The sequence below is a fragment of the Poecile atricapillus genome, chromosome Z, assembly GCF_030490865.1.
Source record: "Poecile atricapillus isolate bPoeAtr1 chromosome Z, bPoeAtr1.hap1, whole genome shotgun sequence".
Lineage (NCBI taxonomy): Eukaryota > Metazoa > Chordata > Aves > Passeriformes > Paridae > Poecile > Poecile atricapillus.
The window spans coordinates 67,304,288-67,325,221 of record NC_081289.1 but is presented as its reverse complement, the minus strand read 5'-3'; the positions used below and the strand labels follow the sequence as shown (position 1 = coordinate 67,325,221).

The 20,934-nt window shown below is 41.9% G+C and overlaps 1 protein-coding gene across 2 annotated transcripts in view; it reads left to right on the top strand.

Moving 5' to 3' along the window:
* HAPLN1 (hyaluronan and proteoglycan link protein 1) overlaps positions 1 to 20,086 on the top strand; it is a 29,792-nt gene extending 9,706 nt beyond the window's left edge. For both annotated transcript variants that reach the window (XM_058864100.1, XM_058864101.1), the window contains exons 3-5: positions 2,120 to 2,491; positions 12,061 to 12,363; positions 19,797 to 20,086. In XM_058864100.1, coding sequence (XP_058720083.1) covers positions 2,120 to 2,491; positions 12,061 to 12,363; positions 19,797 to 20,086 — 965 coding nt within the window. The remainder of the gene's footprint in view (positions 1 to 2,119; positions 2,492 to 12,060; positions 12,364 to 19,796) is intronic.
* Positions 20,087 to 20,934: the final 848 nt, after the last annotated feature.

Genomic DNA, 20,934 nt, shown 5'->3' with positions numbered 1-20,934 from the left:
TTCCTTTTCCTCCTCCTCCTCCTCCTGTGGAAACTGCTGGTAACACTTTCTGTGGTGCCTTGCCTCAGATCACCTCTCTCCTTGGATGCTCTCCCCAGAAAGGGGGAAGATGGATAATTAGAGCATCCCTGAGCCTCTGGAAAGGCGGGCAGTGGAAAAGAACATCATTTAAAAGGTGACCTGCTCTGCAGCTTTGGCTTTTCACCAGGCAGGAAGGTCCCTCACCCTGGCAAAACCCCTCGCAGCACTCAAACCTGCTCATTCTTGAAGCCCTGGCCTGTGCAGGGAACAGCAATGCTCTGGACACAGCACCTCCTGACAAAGGGCTGCACCTTTGTGATATCTGTTTTCCTCCAGCAGATGCACATTTGCACTCAGCAAGCTTGTCCTGGCAATTACCACCCTCAGACGTGTTTGCACAAACACAAAATGCTGCGTTCCCTGGGGTGCAGCTCAGTGCAGGAGTGGACAGAGCAGGAGATACAGCTGAGGCTGCAGTTCAGGCCGATATTTCATTTAACCACAGACCTGTCACCAGGACTCAGAAGCCTGGGACTGTCTGGGGACATTTATGACCCAAAAGTCTCCCTGCAGACCCCTCGTGCTGTGGACACACCGCAGATTCCTGCAGTGCTGAGGACAGAGGCCTGGAGGGGTGGGACAGACACTCCATGGAGAGCTCAACACCCAAATCCTGTCATCTCAGCCCTTCCCTCCATTTGGGAAATTTTCTCAACAGCTTCTCCTGAACCAACCCAGATTCATCCCCAGCAGAAAACTGCTGCTAGGCCCTCAGCAGCCTGTGCTTTTTGGGAGCTTACCCACAGCTTTTGCTGGATTTAGGGAGAGCCAGGCCAAGCCTTGGCCTGGGGAATCACGTTTCTAGGCAGCCACATCGACCTGCAGAACATGCCCAGGGGGTTGCAAAGTCTTTGTTGACAGCCTGTGAATGCAGAATAAAGTTGGTGGTGCTTTCCCAGTGAGCTGGTGATTTTCTGGGGGTTTTGGTCGCTGTCTCAGTGGTCAAGGACAGCAAACCTAAGGGGAGCGCTGAGCTCGCTCAGCCAGTTTTGCAAACTTTGCATGAGGAGCAAGGCAAGAGGCAGTGGAAGGGGGGGAAATTCTCACTTTTGGGTACATCTGCTGACCAGCACATGAAATCTGCATTTCCCAGGGTTTTCCCAAGGCAGCACAGCCTTTAAAAGCCCCAGAGACTCGGGGCTGGAAGTGAGCACCTGTCCCAGCTGACTGTCCTAAGCAAAATTATTTCACAGGGCAACATCTGCTGTGGTGACCTACCAGAGGAAAGGAAAGCAGAAATCCTGGGGTGGGGAGGAGAGGAGACAGGTCTCTTACAGGTTTGCATGAAAAGTGAGGTCAAAATATAAAAGATAAAATAGTGACAAGTTTTAAGGAGAATCAGAAAAAAAGATGAGGAAAAACAACATTGGGATGATGGAGAGAGTGGGCAGCAGAGGATGAGATTTTACATTTGGACTGCCTTACTATGATCAGAAGAGGAACTTACACTCAAAAGTTACAATAAAATACAAATACAAATGCCTAAAATTTTAGAATTTTGCTGACACTTTTCATGTCAGTGTAAATAATGCTGTTTGATACATTAACTCTTTTCCTGCTTTTGTGAGTGGGATCCTCTGGATCCCAGACTGCAAGGAGCTTTTTGTGCTGCTGCCTGAACAAAGCCGAATCACCCCCAGAAAAATTGGATTGTAGAAATAAAAACCAAAGCATTGCTAGACAACTCATGAGCAAGGAAAATATGGGGTTTGCTTTGGAGCCTTTTATGGGTGATGGCGTTCATTCATCAGCAGTACAGCTCTGTTTATCTATTTACACAGTGCCCTCCTCATGACTATAGGATGGTCTCTGCCTGTGTGAGGGGCACTGAGGTACTTTCAGGTGAGCAAATAATTATTTATAACAGGTTTATAAACTTTATTATAAACACAGGTCCAGAATGATTGCAGGACACTGATCCTGCAGACACAGCTGGTTGTTACGGCATCGACCACATCCATTTTGTAAAAGGAAGAGTGCAAACAAATTCTTGGGGGTGGGTGGTTTTTTTTGACATTTTTCTCCTCAAATCCTACAGAAAATGGGCCCAGTCTCCTCGTGGTAGCAGAGCAAGCCAAGATCTTCTCTCACCGCGGCGGCAATGTGACATTGCCATGCAAATTCTACCACGAGCACACGTCCACCGCCGGCTCAGGAACCCACAAAATCCGCGTCAAGTGGACCAAGCTCACCTACGATTACCTCAAGGAGGTGGACGTGTTCGTGGCCATGGGGCACCACAGGAAGAGCTACGGGAGCTACCAGGGCAGGGTGTCCCTGCGGGAGAGCAGCGAGAACGACGCCTCGCTCATCATCACCAACATCAGGCTGGAGGACTACGGCAGGTACAAGTGCGAGGTGATCGAAGGGCTGGAGGATGACACGGCAGTGGTGACTCTCAATCTGGAAGGTAGGTGACACCTGAGTCACACCTCGAGAAGGATTGACATGGTGTTAGGGAATTCCTGCTTTATTTTTGGGTTTTTTTCCCCCTCCTGGTACTGGTGATGTTGTTCTATCAGATATTGGTTTATCACTGACGTTATCAGTGACATTTGTGTTATCACTGATTTTCTGTTATCAATGATAACAGCAGCTGAGGAAGCAGAATTCATTATGCCCTGGGGAATCTCAGCCTGGCAGCCCGTGACAACAATCATGTCAAAAATGTCATGACAAAATATTGGAAGAACATTAGGGCTACTATAAGTCATGCTAGCCTATGGCTTGTCCAGACTCCAGCCAGACCTGGTGTGAGAGGAGCCAAGAAAGGATGAGCAAACACAGTATGGAGAGTTACATCTGTTTTCAATTTTCTCCTGTCATTTTGCAGAGGCCCCTGCATCTTTTTACCTAGGTGAAATTATTTCAAATTCCCCTCCAGTAGTAACTTACAAAATTTCAGGATATTTCAGATTATCAAGAAAATGCAAATTGTCTTTTAAAGATGAAAAATGTTGGAGTAGTTATCCAGAGACAGTGGGTTTGCATTTTTGCAGCCTTATAGTTAGATAAGATCTTTATATTACCTGTCAGGGTAACTCCTACATGTAATGTCATTTTTTTCAGCATTATTCTTGAAAACAGTAGAGTGAAGAAGTAATGAAACGCGTTTAAAGAGGACAAAATTTCAGCTTTCCTTACTTCTTATGCAATTCAGATACATTTTATGAGTTTCAATGCACGTAAAAGAGTGTTTAGCACTTTCTCTTTTTTTTCCCAAAGCACTGCACTGAACACAGAGGTAAACTAAAAATTTCATTAAGACATTTCACATCTCTGACACTTAGCAGCAAGTGTGTGCCAGAGGGATCCTGAGAGAGGGAGAGGAGAAAGAAAAAAAAAAAGAGGAAAAGGGGAAAGGGGGAAAAGAGGGAAGGGGGAAAATATGAAGGAGGAGAAGGAGAAGGAGAAGGAGAAGGAGAAGGAGAAGGAGAAGGAGAAGGAGAAGGAGAAGGAGAAGGAGAAGGAGAAGGAGAAGGAGAAGGAGAAGGAGAAGGAGAAGGAGAAGGAGAAGGAGAAGGAGAAGGAGAAGGAGAAGGAGAAGGAGAAGGAGAAGGAGAAGGAGAAGGAGAAGGAGAAGGAGAAGGAGAAGGAGAAGGAGAAGGAAGAAAGGAGGCAAGGAAAAGGGAGAAATGGAAAAGAAGGAAAGAAAGGAGGAAAGGAAAAGGGGAAAAGAGGAAGAGGAAAAGGAAAAAGGAAAAAGGAAAAAGGAAAAAGGGAAAGAAAAAAGGAAAAGGGAAGAATACAGCTAGCCTGCACAATTAGAATGTCTGAGTGGTTCTTGGAACTAAATTGACATAATGGGCTTAGTTTACTTCTTTACATCTATTCTCGCATTCCTGGCTGGAGGCCACAGAAACTTCCCACTTTGGACTGCAGGAAATCCCTGCCCAGTTTCCATGCCAGCGGGGTACTGCATTTAGGTTGTTCCACCCCACATAATTCATCTTTAACAAGAACATACCCTGTTCTTTTCAAACTTATGAGTTAAAGAAAACTGGGCATTTACATGTTTAGCCTAAGTTCTCTAGAGCAGCTATGAGTGAAGACAGAAATGAGCTGGAGGAGAAAACACTTTATTCTTCTCTGGTGCCCAAAAGCTCTTGTGTGTTCGGCCTCCCCTCTGCTGGGGCAGTTTCTGTAGGGGCTGCTCGGCCACTGAAGGGAGAGCAATTCCTCTTGGCAGACTCAGCTTTTCCTGAGTGAAACAAGGCTCTCCTCACCTGCCCCAGCTCTTGCTTCCTCTGCAGCAAAAGTTCATCATTTTTCTGCTGTTAAAAGCCAGGGAACTGTGCTGTGAATGCTTCCTGCTGTGCCTGGGAAGGGGAGATGCTGATGGACAGGGAAGCAGAGCAAGTTTGCCTGAAGCTTGGTACAAATTCTTGTGCACATGCAGAAATCTGTGCCCGAAGTGCATTATTGGATGGTAACTGCAGTGGCAGAGCTAAGAGAAATCATTTCTTTACTGCATGCGATAACACAAGGGAGATTTGTTTTGAAAAAGGGAAATTTTTTACCTTTTTTACCAGTACATTATTTTGTAATATAGCACCAGCCTTGGATACAAGGTCAAGGTCCCCCCTCCAAAACAAGGAAATTCATAAGCAGAGAAGGAATCATATTTCTTCAGCCAAGTATGTTCCAATCTGCACTCAAATGAAAGTTTATATATTTTAACCAGTGTCTGGCTAACATAAGGAGCAATGTTTTCTCAGTGATCTTTGTCATACACCAGACAGGTGTAAAGGCTGTTCATTTCTGACATTGTGGAGTGGTGTCTCTTAAACTGGCAGGAACATTTTCCTTGCAAAATGAAATATTTCTTTTGAAATTTGCAAAACTTCATGGTAAAGTGTAAGCTTTCAAGTAAGATAAGAGTGGTGAGAGTCAACACAACCTTGCTTGTGTTGACTAAATCCAGTAATTCTGGGTCTGTGGTACACTGGAGTTTCCTAATAAAAAGATAATTATTAAAACACAGTAATATAACAGTGGAGATTTATAGCTGATAGAATATATTCCTCTGTTTGCATGGCCCTGTGTTTATTTTTCTAATATCCCTGCAGCTTTATGTAGTTCTGGCGTTAATTGCCATTTCATGCATTTGAGCAAAGCAGAACAGATCGGGGGGGGGGGGGGGGGGAGGGGGGAACAAAAACAAACCCACAATATTTGGACAAAAAATTAAAATATATGGACCCATTCTAAAACTCTACCGTCTGGTGTAAATAATCAGGTTGGTCTCACGGTGGGAATGATTTGCATCAGTAGCCTGATGTCCTGAGGTGGTGGCCTCAAGGATGTTGATTGACAGCAGGACAAAGCCATTTTCACCCAGGAATGCCCAAGAGCACTGCAAAGCAGCTGGTGGCTCCTGGGTGAGCTCCCTGTACAAACCCATGGCCATGTATCAATATCAAAATTGTTGACCTCCACCTCAATGGACCTTTTTTCTTCTCCCACTCCGATAGCATTTTATTCTTACTGGCCTTAAAGGCCTCCTGGGATTGTCATGAAATAAACCATCCATCATAACTGGGCACTTTTGAAAACACTGAAGTTAGATTCAGTCTGAATTTGTTACATACCTTGTATTTTTGTGTTTTCCTCTTTTTATTTAATTTAGGACCACAACATTTTATCCCCAGACCTGAGAGGTTATGCTGAGCACCAGCTAAACCTCAGAACTGGACCTCACTGCAGCTTTCCACAACAACCAGCTTTAGGATCTCTTCAGTCATGTCATTATTTTCACCCTGTTTGTAGCCTGAAGGAGCAGGAATGGCCTTGGGGCTCGTGGGGGGTTGGTCTGGGTACAGCAGCTGCAAGAAGCTGAGGAAAGCAGGACATTCTTTATGGAGAATCAACCTCATCACCAAAGACATTTTCTCTCTGAGCTGGCCTTGCTCTCCTCCTGCGCATAAAATATGGATCATGAGTTTTACACTCTTTGTGTCCTGAAAGTCAAAAGCCTGACATATTAAAAGGCCTCAGACAGCAGGCAGATATTGTTGCCTGAGTAGTAAGCAAAAAAAAGAATCCTCAGCTTACATTAAATTTTGTTTACGGCAGCTTTTTACAGTCCCACACTAAATTTTCTTTATGTTTGTGCTTTGCTAGTTTATTTCCCTGTGAATACCTGGCGCTGTAATGAATCTCACTGCGCCAGGTTTGTGAGTTTGGCCTCCTGGGCATGGAAAGCTCCAGCCCTGAGGTGCTGCTCAGGCTCAGGTTTTGTGTGTTTTGTGTGTTTTTTGTTTTGCCCTTCCTTCAGGAGAACCTTGGGAGGGGTGACAGAGAAAGCGGGACAATGCTAAGCAGCCAAAGGCAGGTTTTTACTCTATTAGAATTATTTATTAATAGTTTCTCTCTTCAAAGGGAGGTGAGAGTTGAACACAGGCTATAAAATAATTACCTTTCACATCCAACTCTTCTGGGAATTTGAAGATCTGGATAAAATCATTAAAAGCCTCTGTAGAAAGCAGCCTCTAGATAGAAGCTAACCCTTTGTGTAGCTCCCCAAGAACCAAAAATCACCAGCATCTGAGTTCTTGTTTTGAGCTGTGTGGGTCTTTAGGTCCAAGAAAGGAGAAAAAAACCCAAAAACCAGGCGTCCCTTTCAAAACCAGACTCTATAGTTCAAAATAGCTCAAACAGATCCATAAGCTTCATATAAACAAATTTTTTCAAATTGTCAAAACAATCATTTTTCTATTCTGTTCATTTGGTCTTCAGCTGGATTTAAACAATGGGGAATTCAGAGTTGAAACCAACAGGAAATCAACTCCATGCTCTCAAGAGCAGGAGAAATCAGATTTAGCCTAATAATGCCATATTTGTTTCCTCTGTGTGTTGCTGTTACATCCATACAGACACCAAAAAAACCAAAACCATTTCTGATATCCTCTGTGTGATAATCCATTCTGCTCTTTGAAAAACTGATTTTATAGGACACAGCTTTTGTGGGTCCCTAGAACAAAAACAAAAAGAGGGGGGCTGTCAAGAGCAGACCAAGGTAATTCCTTCTGTGGCAGGGCTTTGCAGACAGAGCTGTGTTTGCACATGCTCTGAAAAAATGGTCCTTGAAAGATGCAGGTGAAACAAAAGGCATAAAAAAAATTGCCTGAAATTGAATTGAAACTGAAAATGACAACACAAAAGGAAAGCATTAAAAAATTTAGGAGTACTTAGGAGAGCAGAGAGAGGCAACAGTCCCCAAATTTTTGATATAGGGTGCAGAAATATAAGAGAATAATCTGCCCTGGGCCAGATCAGTGAAGTTTGTATGTTTTTATAGAAGTAAGCAACCCCACTGACAGTAATGGGATGTTGTGGGGACGCTGTCTAAAGGTTCAGTTTCATTTTTAGGGAGATTGATACCTGCTGACAGCCAGTGGCTGGATGATCACACATCTGACAGTTCTGACAGGCAGGAAAATGATGGAGACTCTGTGAAAATGAGGGGGTCACCAGTTTTTATGGAATTTCAGGAATCCAGTGTGGAAAACTTAGCCATCAAGTGTATGAACCTGCCAAGATAAAACTGTACCCTACAGTACAGTAAATAGCAAACCCTACTGCTGCCCCGTGTTTACAGTGGCTGCAGGAAAACTTACTTTCCAGTTTTGGCTAAAACTCAAGTAAGCCTTTCTTTACTCCAGCTGTGAAAAGATTTTTTTTATTTTTTTTTCCCCCCGTATGGATCAACAGAAATTTGTGTTATTCTGTTTCCATGTGTCAATAGTCCTAGTGCTAATTATGTGTGGTGCTGGCTTAATTAACACTCATAAAACAATAGAGGAGTTGAGCTTTCTGAGGTTTTTTCCTCACATTGTTGTTTTGAGTAAATGCTGGAGTTCCTTGTGCTGACAGTGTGTTTGAAGTGACTACTTGCACTAAATTTTAAGGGTTACCTACGTATAAGACTCTGAAATATAAATAAGATAAATACATTCCCAAAAAAAAAAACCCACGGCAAGTGGAGAAGAGCTGTACATTTCCTCACTTGGATGAGAAATCCATAGAAGTGCTGGTGTTCCTGTGGGGAGGATATGTAATACAGTTCTCATGTCTTGATTTGGTAGAAATCCCAATTTCCATTACAGGATTCATTTCCTAAACTGCAGTTGCTTGGTCACAGGTGCATGCATCCCCTCCTCTCTCAGCATCAGATCCATTCTCTGCTGAGCTGGTGTGTCTCAGGTTCTTCCTGTCTCTTTAGGGGCAAGGAGGTCCTTCCCTGGAGGCAGAACCTATTCCAGAGAATCCTGGGTTTGGGAGAGCAGCCACGCCATGATTCCTTATAATGGAAATTAATATCCCCTCTCGGGCTCCACACAGGGCTTCCCTGGGGTAGGGAATGGGATCACCAGGGTCAAGCCAAGGCTCCTCAGCTCTGCCTTCCCACAAAGTCACCAGATTTTAACCTTGTGAGGCTGGAGGTTTTTGTCTCCCTGCGTTTTTTAAGCTGAATTTGTTAATGTTTGGGAGCGGGTGTTTTGTCTAGCAGCAGAGCACGGGGCTGGAGTCAGAAATTGAGGCTCAGTGCTTTGGGAACAGCAAGGAGCCTCAGGACAGCTTTTGTCCATTCAGGAACAGATGGGATGGATTACACTTTGACGGGTTTGTAAGGTCCAGGGCTGAGGAAGACGCCCTGCCATTAATTAAAGCTCAGCACTGCTAAAGTGTAAAAGAAAGGGGAGATGAAAATCGAGCTCTCACTATGAATTTTATCAAGGTTTGGTGGGGAAATTAAGGAGGACAAAAAAAAAAAAATTAACAAAACTGCAAGGTAATGCAAAGCTGCACAAAGCACATACCCAGTCCATTTTCCTCAGCAAAATTCTCCCCTGGCCACCCCCAGCTGCAGGGTGAAATTCATGCTAATCAGTTGCAGGCTTGTACTGCAGATGAACTCCAACAAAAAATCAGCTTCTATGCAGTCTGCTCAAATATAGCCCAAAGCTAATATTACAGTTTAGTGCACATTTATGTTATAAAAACATTATGTCCCAAGCTGTCAAACTCAGATTTGTAACACATTTACATACACAGCTAGCCCCTTTTGAAAAGTGATTTTGGAAACCTTAAGGAGTCAAGTCTGTTTAAATAGCTGTCAATTAGTTGTTGCCCAGCTTTTAGAAGTATGTAAGTTTATATCTTGATCTTTCCTAATTGTAGGGTGTTTTTTTAATGTATATGCAAATCAAACACATGTACTGGAAAAGGAGTCTGTTGTCTGGGGAAATGTAGTTCTGAAAAAATAATAAGTATTAGATTTCGAATAAGGTAAAAAGGCTTGGATTCCTATTACATTTGCTAAATTTTTATTATACCCAGTGATATTTCTGTCCATTAGCACTGACGAAGAATGGATATTTTCTTAACAAACATATGATGAAGGAAAAACAGAGATCCAGAAAAATAGGAAACATCTTCAGTGTCTTGTTTATGAAGCTAAATTTAACACAGGTTGTGTTTCATTACATTCATACGCTGCAGTTCAGAACATCACAAAACAGAAAAGCCCTTTAACAAAGGATTTACAAAAGGGAAGAACTGAAGCAGACTCTTTAACTAATTGAGGAAGGAGAGCAAAATATTGTTTATTATTACCCTGCCAAGTTTACATTTGCATGCTTTATTTTCTTGGACCAAGTCACTGAGATTTAGTAATAGCAAAGACTTTGTTTAACAAAAATAACACTTGGATGACAGAAGGGTGAGGGAGAGTAGAGGAAGCAAAGGGACTTTAGGAAACTGGTGGAATAGATACAGAAATGGGTTAGAATGTTCTGAAAGAAGAGTGGCTTCATCACATGGTGACTGCCTTGCTTGACCACTGGGTAATTTCTCTATCCTGTGCTGTGCTGCCCTGAGGACAATGAAATTGTTATAGTCAAAAGGATCCAATAGCAGGAAAAAAGTAAAAAGAAAGGTGGATATTTATGCCAGTGCTAAATTTTTGGCTGATGTGTTATCTTGTCTTCAGTCCCTCTGAGTCCTACAGCACTTAGATCTACAGAGATGTCTAAGGATAAACATTCTGAGCTGGATCTTCTCTAATACCATTTTATTTCATCTTATTATGAGGCTGGGCTAAAGCCAGCTGTAAAATTTAGGTCTGGGTTAAGTTTCTAAGCCCTGCCAAAGATTAGGGTGGTCTGATCCAAATTTTGTTTCAAGTCTCTCTTTTCCCTTTTATCAAACCCACATGGGGAGGTGGTCCTTCAGTGCTTTCTGAGACGTCTTTCATGTTCCAAGGAACAATGCTTAACTTCTTTTTCATAAAACAAGCAGAAGAAGGAAAAAAAAAACCAAAAGCTGTGGGGTAAAGGCAGTGACTGTGATTAGATGTCACTTTTTAAACCACTCTGGAGCTGTCCCCAAGTTTCCCAGCCCCTCTTGGATGTCCTCTGTCTGCTGTAGCTGTCTGCAAGGGCTGGGCAGCCAGGAGCACCAGACAGGGCTTGGGTTCAGGCTGTGTCCTTGTCCCCTGGGGTGGAAGACAGCATTTGGCAGGGCCATGCTCCTTGCACAGCCACCCTCCCTCAGGCTGAGCCCTCAGTGCTGCAGGGGCAGAGAGGGATGCTGGTGTCACACATGGCTTGAGACCAGGGCTGTGCCACCATCTGCCCTCTGTGAGGGGCTCACCTGCCCTGAGAGGTGGCAAGTGGCCCAAAACCAGGTGGAAAGCAGCAGGAAAGTCTCCCACACAGCTCCACTGATTTAATTTCCCCATAGCTCTTCCTGCTTTAAAACCTGAAATTGTGCTTCCTACCAGATTGAAACGCTGTTGTTAAGGCAGACATTCCCATTCCTGGAATAATACTAAATTAAAAAAAAAAATGGAAAAAAAAAAACCCAAACCAAAAACAAGAACACCCAAAACAAAACCAAGAACAAACAAAAAACAAAACCAAAAAACAAATGAACAAAAAAAACCCACAAAAATCCCCAAAAAGCAAATAAAAAGCAACCGTCTTGAACCTCTCAAGAAATCTTGGTAAGTGCTCATGCAAAGAACACAAAGCTCTTTTATGTCGATCTGAACATTTTGTCTTAAGGTCTATCTGTAAAAAGAAGAAATCCATAGAAATGTAGTGATTAACTGAACAATTTCTTCTTTCTAAATAACTGCCAGGAGCTCACCTACTCCCTTTCCATGCATCAAAAACCCCACCAAACCAACCAACAAACAAAAACACACACACAAAAGAAAAGTCACCCAAAAAAACAAAATTAAAATAAGTAAAAAAATAAACAAAGACAAAAAGTGGAGCTAGGGTTTAATCGACCCTTTTTAAAGTGAGGAATTGACCTTACAATGGATAAATGGAAATTTTCTACGAAAAACGTGTAGTTGCAAAATTCCATCTAGCTCTGCTCCTCTTTAAGCCCCATGGGAGCAGGGGAGTGAGACCACCATGGTGACAGCAAGGTGTAGGTGGGACCTGCAGACCTATCAGGATTCCCATTGGGAAGGGGATGAGGCCACGGGGAGATGAGCCAGCTAGCTAAGGCAGCACAGAATCACAGGCTGACAGAATGAGGTTTCCAGGCTGGAAAAGACCTTTGAGATCATCAAGCCCAACCTACAACCCAAAACCCCCTCATTAACCAGACCATGGTGCTCAGTGCCACATCCAGCCTTTTTCTAAACCCCTCCAGGGATGGTGATTCCACCACCTCCCTGGGCAGCCCATGCCAGTGTCCAATCCCTCTTTCAGTGATGAATTTTTCTCTAACATCTAACCTAATTTTTTTTTTTTTTTGCTTTTGGGAAGAGGCTAGCAGCCCTAACCCAAAACCAAGAAGCCCCAAAACCAGTTCTGCCGTGGGCGTTCTTCCCCAGAAGTAAGCCACACGCCATGGAGCCAACCTTCCCCTTTATTCCTCCTCCTGGTGGCTGCCAAAGCTGTTTCACTTTTCTCTGCTCTTTCAGCACCTGGTAACCCTCCTCTTCCCCCGCTCCAGGTGTGGTGTTCCCCTACTCCCCGCGGCTGGGGCGGTACAACCTGAACTTCCACGAGGCGCAGCGGGCGTGCGCGGAGCAGGACTCGGTGATGGCCTCGTTTGACCAGCTCTACGACGCCTGGAGGTCGGGGCTGGACTGGTGCAACGCCGGCTGGCTCAGCGACGGCTCCGTGCAGTACCCCATCACCAAGCCCAGGGAGCCCTGCGGGGGCAGGAACACCGTGCCTGGAGTCAGGAATTACGGGTTCTGGGACAAGGAGAAGAGCCGCTACGACGTCTTCTGCTTCACGTCCAACTTCAACGGTGAGAGCGTCTCCTTCGCCCTTCCCTGGCAAAACGGCCGGGCTTAGGCAGCCAGGGCAGGAAGGGGCGTGTGGTTTGTCAAAGCTCATGTAAAACCTGGGGAATGCTAGGGATGAAATAACCAATGGGTTAAAAATGTTGTGGAATTTGCAAGGGTGCATGCAGAGAGTAAAGTTGTCTTTGCCACGTGGTCACGCAGGTAGTTTTTACAACTCAGGGCTTGTAATGGCAGGATTTTCTAATATTTCCCCTTTCATCCCACTGAAATTTACACATACCCTTTTAATGCCGGTGTGTAACCAGTTTAATTCAGTTAAAGGAACCTGCAGTTCATTGACTGAGGTTTCCTGTTGAAGTCAATAATAATCCTGTCCATATTGCTTAAATATGCCACCAAAACAAAACTCTGATCATCACCTACTCTGCAGTGTCAAGCAGTTCCTGCTCATGTAGCAGGTCGAATATAACTAATAGTTCCTTATCAACAGACCTATTTCTAGCTTTATTTCTTAATAATTCAGATTTCTAATCTTAGTACACTGCCAAGCCTCTGACCACTTTTGCTCTGAGGTTGGACTGCTGTAAACCTGTTTTTTGCTATTACTTGATTGTTTTTTTAGGTAGGAAACAAAATTAAATGACCCAATCTCAGCTTGCTGTCATTTCAGGGTTTACCTAGTGTCAGAAAAAAAACATTTAAAATAAATTTAAGAGAGCATTGCTGTGAATGTCCCATCCTCTCTACAGCATCCTACTTATGGATAATTCCTGCACAACTTTGCACATGTTTGGCTTGCAGCCCACTCAGACCATGGAGCATGGCCTTTTTTTATTTATGCACAGATTGCTTATCCACAGTGAAGCAGCTCCATCCTACAGCGCAGCAAAAAATAAACATAAGCCTTGATTTCAGAAGATGTGCTCCAGCCCTAAGTCTGCAACATCCTCCTCAGAAAAAGGCCCATCCAAGCAAAAAAAAATGAAGCAAACCAAGCAAAAAAAAAAACTCCCAAAAAACCACCAAAAAACCCAGAAAAATCCCACCACGAAATAAAAAAAATACACACAAGAATAAAACCCCTATAAAAAAAACCTCAGCAGAAAAACCCAAACAAATCCTGAAGCCAACAGTTTTGCATTAGGTTCAAAGTGATCTGAAACAAAAGTTTGGCTGATTTCTTTTTTATCATACTGCTTCATCCCATTAAGTGCTGGCTCAGTTTTTCTTGCTTCATTTATCCAAGGTGGAATCCTGCAAGGACTCATCTCTTCAATACAGATTTAACCCTGTGCTATAGAAATATCATCAAGGTATTAAATAATCAAACAAAAATAATTAAAATGGGATAGCTGCACTTTTTAATTTTTTTTTCTAATGTTTTCAGAGTAAAACCTTGTGTCTACCACCCAGGAGCTGAGCAGCATCCCTTAAGGAAGGAGAAGCAAAATTTCTGGGGAAAAGAAAGAATAATAAGTACTGACTAAGATAAATATTGTCTGTGCATTGATACAAGGAGAAAGAAAGAGGGGGAAGGAGAAAGGTAAGGTGAGGATAAGGTAGGAGAGCAAAGACAAGACACAGACACAAATCTCAGCCTTGAGGAGTCTTGAAACTGACCTGGAGACAGAACATTACACAGCAATGTGGGGAGAGAGAGAGATGGAGGGAGAGAAAGAGAGAGAGAGAAAAAGAGAGAGGGAGAGAAAGAGAGAGAAGTGTGTCTATATATAGATTTGTAGATATAGATATTTAGACAGATATATAGATATATAGATTATATGCATATATAGAGATAGATGACAGATAGATAGATAGATAGATAGATAGATAGATAGATAGATAGATAATAGATAGATAGATAGATAGATAGATAGATAGATAGATAGATAGATAGATAGATAATAGATAGATAGATGATAGATAGATAGATAGATAGATAGATAGATAGATAGATAGATAGATAGATAGATAGATAGATAGATAGATAATCCCCACAACTCAATGTCAATGTCTCTCATGGCATCATCTGAAAATCTAGATTTCTCCTTCTCTCAGCTTCCATTCCCTTAACTCACCAAATCACCTTTCCCTCACACATCCCTGCTGTTTTTCCCACTATTCCTCGTCCCAAGCTCACCTTCACACCCACAATTAACCCAGACACTCTGCCAGCTCCCTGTTTTCAGCACAGCATTTTGGATAAGTGTATTTAATGGCATATGTGTAGGAAAAGAAAAAAAAAAAAAAAAAACCCCAAAAAAGCACTCTTTCTGCAAGACCCAATATTGATTCTCTCAGCTCAGGAACAGCCAAGGAAAATGAGAGGTGGTTAGGACAGACACAGTGCATTCCCAGTGGATTCTGGAGTCTCCTGAAAATAGGAAACAGAGGAGGCTTTAGCTTTACATAATGGAGATGGGAAAATGACAAGGGCCACAGGAGCAGGGAAGGATAAGGAGAGTTTAAAAAAAAAAATAGTGTCTCTTGGGAGTTTCTATAAAAAAAGAGGTTAAGTTTAGATACCTTCTAAATGGTTTCTCTATAGGGAAAACATTTCCCAAATACATTGTGATCTCCAAGATCATTAAAAAGAAAGGTCCTATTTCAAATAATTCAGCTGTAAAAGCAAGAAATCTTGGTCTGAAATACATGTAAAGCTTGTTTTTTACCTGGAGAAGAAAGGTAAAAGCCATGGTATTTAGCTATTAGGGTAAAAAAATGAAACTGTAATCATCAACACAGTGAATTCAAATCCAGGTTCAGTGTTTTCCCTGTGGAATTGTTGGATCTCAGCTGTGATTACCTGGATACACAAAAAATAATGGTTAAAAATGAAGGTATTATGCCATCAGTAAAAAAATTCTACATGCTTTTCTGTTACCTGCACAGGGAAGTGGTTTGAGCAAAACTGCAATATCAAATAATCTTGTTACTTTGTGAAATTACCCTCTATGATACCTTTTCATAGACTAAGGCAAATACAATACTCAAACATTGTATTCTGCCTGTGTAGCTGATTTATACTCAAACCATTCTGTTGGTTCATACAAGACTTGTTCATGTTTTGTATCCAAGAACATGAAATAATTTCACACCTTTTATATCTAATAGCACCAGCAAGCTACCAGTTTATTAGAATATATAGTGGTGTGTTTCATAAAACAAAGCAAAGAATAACACCAGCCTGATGCTATCTGTGAAATCCATCAAAATATTGTGAAATAACAGAATATGTTCTGCCTGCAGTGGATGGCAATATGTTTCCCAATCAGATTTTACATTCCTTGTGCTGATAAGGACTATTGAAAATTAATTCACAGGAGTGGGGAGTGTCTGACTTAAATTTGGGAATTCCACACTGGAACTTTCTGGTGTCTGAGGGCTCAGCTTTGCTCTCTCACAGCCAATTTCTCCTTCACTTGCCCTGCCCAGAGGAAGCCTCTTTAGTCCAGGTCATCTTTAGAAAAGCTGAAGGCTCCTGCCCTGTGTGGTGGCACAACCTGAAGTGATCCAAAGCATTTTCCAGGGCTGAAAATCACCCCAATTTCTCTCCTTGCCTTGAACCAAGGAATGAGGATGCTCCTCTCCCATGCAATCACTCCAGATGATCAATTTGAGGAAATAAATTCAGATGAATCATTTTGTTACAATCTTCCCCACTGAGCCTAATAGCCATAAACCAAGGAATGTATAATGGGAGAGCTGAGTGGTTGTTCTTTGTTTATTTTCAAAGGTCTTCTGAAGGACAACAGTACTTTTTTTTCTTTTTTTGAAGGAAAACCCATGAGAAACTTTCGCACTGAAAAGTGCTAAAAGAGCTAAATGTAAATTTATTTATCAGGTCCTCTATAATTAAGCAATTTCAGAGAAAATGAAACAAGGTACAAGTATAGCTTGAATCACACTTTCTCCTCATTAACATGCATTTTGTTATATAGCCTGTCCACAGAGCCATAGTGCATAATTGGTCTTTCATCACCTGTAGGAGAATCAAATGAAAATCTCGTTTTAACGAAGTTAAGAACAAAAATAATAAATCTCAGAGAGCATGTTAAAAGCACAGCTCTGAGCCACCTGTTTTTTACAGCAGTCCATGTGACAAGCCAACCATCTCTGCCATTTAAAGGGGAGAAAGCTGTGGAAAGTCCTGTCTCAATAATGCTGACTGTTCATTTGACCATTTCAGAATATTTTATCACTGGGAACATGTAGCAACTGTTCCAAAAAGAGAAATGGAACCCAAACTAAAATTACACACCCTTTATTAGGAGTGGTTGCTTCTGAATCACCAGAGCCATTACTGATATTGGTGTGTTTAAAAGTGGTTTTTTTTCTCACATATTTAATTCAAAATCACCTATTTGAGAGGCTCACTGGATGTCAAAATATTTACCAGGTCTTAAATATCTCTCTCCTTTTTTTTTTTTTCCCCTTTTTTTTTACGTAAGGGAAACTCACTTATAAACCTCCCAATTTAGCACTGAGCTTGAAGAAATTTCCAAGCGTGATTCATCCCTCAAACTCCCACAGTCACAAGGGTGTGGGGTATTTGGGTCAGTGGCTGGAGTTTGCCTCTTTAAGCTGTTCTGTTGCACACAAAATCTTAAAATAGCTGTTATAGATGGGGTTTGAGCAGGTTTGCACAAACCCTCTGCCCCATGGTTTGGGTGTGAGGAGCCAAATCAGGCAGGATCCTCTGTAGAAATGACCCAACCACCAGACATGAGGGAGAGAGAATCAATTCCTCCCTCTCTTTCCACATCAATTAACAAATTCTGAGGCTGAATAGTTAGGAACCCTTCCCAACTATTATCAGGGGGAAAAAAAAACTGCAAATCTGTATAGAGCTTATTAATGGAATTTTATGCAATCAGAAAATCTGGATACACACTGCATCCCTGTGGGCTTTACTATTCAATTTCTCTTGTTTGAGGAGGCAGCAGAGTATAGGAGCTTTTATTATTGATGTCATATGTCAAAAGCCTGACCTTACTGCAAATCCCTAGGAAATTACATTCCACTGACATATGGTTTGAAGAGGAACTCATAAACTAGATGAAGTTTACACACTATCAGCCTAAACCCCTGTTCCCTTAAATCAGAAATCCTGTTTGCTTTGGGGAGACCTCTTAATAGTGTATCAGTAACAGGATTCCATTTAGTAAACCTTCTCTTTAGCAGCACGTTGTAAATGCTCTCAACTTGCCGAAATGGAATTTTAAAAAGTGTTTTACGGAGGGATGATTACCTGTTCTCAGTAGTTTTCTGTGGAAATTCTGTAGATACTGTCACTGACAGCAATGAAATTTTAGAAAAGTTTCTTCTCCACCACAGCTGCAATGTAAATGCCATTTTTTAAACTGTTTCTGTCTTGAAATACAATTTCTGACCTTTAGACAGGGTTAATTCAATTACCTTTATATTGTCATCTGACCTGGCTTTCCTTCATTTGGAAAAAAAAATCCTGTTTGATTTTCACAGGAATCTGAAGCTGACATAACTCTTAACTTGCTCACCCCTTTTTCTTCACCAAGAAAGTCATCTCATACTAAGCAGAGTTCTGTGTACTCACCTGATTTTTGCAAGGCAGAAAATGGATATTGTCCTGGAGTACATTAAGCAGTAAAGAGTGAGCTCTGGAATTAGGAGGTGCCCACAAGAATAAATTCCTTTATTTTTTTTCAGCTAAATCTCCTCTTCAGGAATAGGCAGATTGAAAAGTTGTGAATTTATTTGGAAATTATTGAATGCCTTCAAAGAAACACAATTCCTCTGCAGTCCACTTGGCTGTCAAATCAGTGATGATAAATAGCCCCAAGAATAATGAATGAAATGCTTACAGTGAATGTTTATTGCCTTGATAAATGGAATCAATATTAATATTATTGCTGTGTATGGATTAGTAGGGGAGACTTCACCTTTTTGGGCTTTGTTTTCTGGCATATATTTTCATTATCTTGAGACAGGGAACATTTTTCTTAGCAGCACTATCAGTTCAGTCTCGTGTTGTGGTGAGGGTATACCCTTTGATGCCTAAAAAGAAACAGAGCTGCAGAACTGCTGGTGAAGACTTAAAGCAGACATAATTTTGCTCTACCACAGGCTCAAACTCTCCTCCTGAAAAGCTGTTTGATACCTTGGCTTTCTCACAGAAAAAAAAAAAGGAAAAAAAATTATTTCTTCTTGTTTTTGATGAGAAACAAGGTCACCATCCTGTCAGAGAGCTAAAGAGCATGTGTTATGCTATCACTGAGTAAAAGTTCAGGTGGAGATGAAATACTTTGGTATTAGGAGAAATAAATATTGCATTGCTTTTTGTTTTAGGTTTTTTTGTTTGTTTGTTTTGGGTTTGTTTTTTGTGGGGTTGGTTTGGGGTTTTTTAGTTCAAATCATCTGTTTTCTGTACCTAGGTTGTTTTTTGGGTAAGTTCTTTTTTCCTCCTGATACTTATCAACTCACAATACAAAAAAAAATTAAAGAGCACAATTTTTTTAACAACACTACCCCCAACTAGCACAGACCTAAATTAACCACTGTTTGACATGCTCCTTAAGGAACACCTCCATTTCTCCTCGAAAGTCAGTGTTACAGTACTGTTGCCTGAAATCAAAACAGAGAAAAACCCTTCCCACAGTATTAAAGTGGAAAGATAAAAAAGCAGTTCCCTATTGGAATCTTCCAGGTGCATCCATAGTCATGGGCTGTGGGTACTCTGGAATTGAATTTCTACAGTTTTTATAGGGTTAATTAATTAGGATATCTTAGAGGTACATCCAGTAGGAGATTCAGTTGCCCTTGGGTTGGCACAAGGTCTCTCATGCCCCAATTCCTGTTACGTCTTCTTGTAGGTCCTCTACTTGAAAATAAGACCAAACAGTATTTCAGAAAAATGTTAGAAGGTCAGCTAATTACTCCAAAATCTGAGAGAAAGAGTAGGAAAATTACTATGAGCTACACAGCTGGTATAGAGAGCCGTGGATTTATGAAAAGCACACAAAAAGTAAAAATCTTTAGGCAACACCATTCAGGTTCACAGAATCCCCTGAAAGGTGGTTGTAGCCAGCTGGGGGTCAGTCTCTTTCTCCAGGCAGAATGAGAGGACACAATCCCAAGCTGCACTGAGGGGAATTTAGGTTGGAATTTAAGAAGTTTTTTATGGGAAGGGTGATAAAGTACTGGGATGGTCTGCCCAGAGAGGTGGCGGAGTCGCCATCCCTGGATGTGTTTAAAAAAAGACTGGACGTTGCACTCGGTGCCGTGGTCTGCCTGAGGTGTTAGGGCTGGGTTGGATGGATGATCCTGAAGGCCTCTCCCAACCCAGTGAATCTGTGACTCCGTAATCACAGGATTTAAGGTTGGGAAGGACCTCCAGGACCGCTGACCTCCAACCTCCACACTGCTAACCACTCCACCTTCCCTCCTTTCCTCCCAGGTCGCTTCTACTACCTGATCCACCCCACCAAGCTGACCTACGAGGAGGCCGTCCAGGCCTGCCTGAAGGACGGTTCCCAGATTGCCAAGGTGGGGCAGATCTTCGCGGCCTGGAAGCTGCTGGGCTACGACCGCTGCGACGCAGGCTGGCTGGCGGACGGCAGCGTGCGTTATCCCATCTCCCGGCCGCGGAAGCGCTGCAGCCCCAGCGAGGCTGCCGTGCGCTTCGTGGGCTTCCCCGACAAGAAGCACAAGCTGTACGGTGTCTACTGCTTCAGGGCCTACAACTGAGAGAGCCTACCTAGAGCATGACAGTTGTTTTGGTTTTTTGTTTCGTTTTTTTTGATAAAATGTGTGAAAGGTTTCTTTTTTTTTTTTTTCCTTTTCGGTATGAACTCATGCAAGCTACCAAAACTGTGATAAACCTCTTTTACTTACTGTAAAGAGTCATTTTCATAGGCACTCCCTCCCCATAACCCATTGGTTTATTTTTGGTTTTGTTTCATTTTAGTGTTTTTGGTTTTTTTGTTTTATTTTTTTTGTGAAAATATCATTCCATAGATATTTTAAATTAATATAATTTAATGGGAGCTCTAGGTAAGGAACTTTTAGATTCAAATTCTTTAAGCTATGTCATCCCAAAACTATAATTTTCATGAATGGGGCATGCAATAGAGCTTGACAATTGCTAGGGCACAATTATGGAGTGTAAGGCTACTCAAAGCAGAAGCTTTTAAAAGCACAGATTTTACATATTTGTACCAGATTGAGAAACACTGCAAATTGATTATGACAGGAATTTTAAAATATAACAATCTTTTTTGTTAAAGGGGATCAGTGAGGTTTCGCAAAGAAATCTCACAATATATGTTAGCAAATAACTGTTTTCGCTGGTTCACATGGGAACAACAGAGAGTTTAACAAAAGCAGCTAAACGGTCCACAAAAATAGGACTAGTTTTACAATTTCAAACCTTGCCTTTCTGAAAAAATAAGCTCATGGTCCCATGCATAGGAAGAATCACAGTTAGTTCTCCTGAACATTTCAATTGTGTTTTTGTTGTGTATAAATCATTGAGTGAATAATTAACTAACGAGAAAACTCTCGTTTTCTTCTTATCTCCAATTAAAGATGCCTAA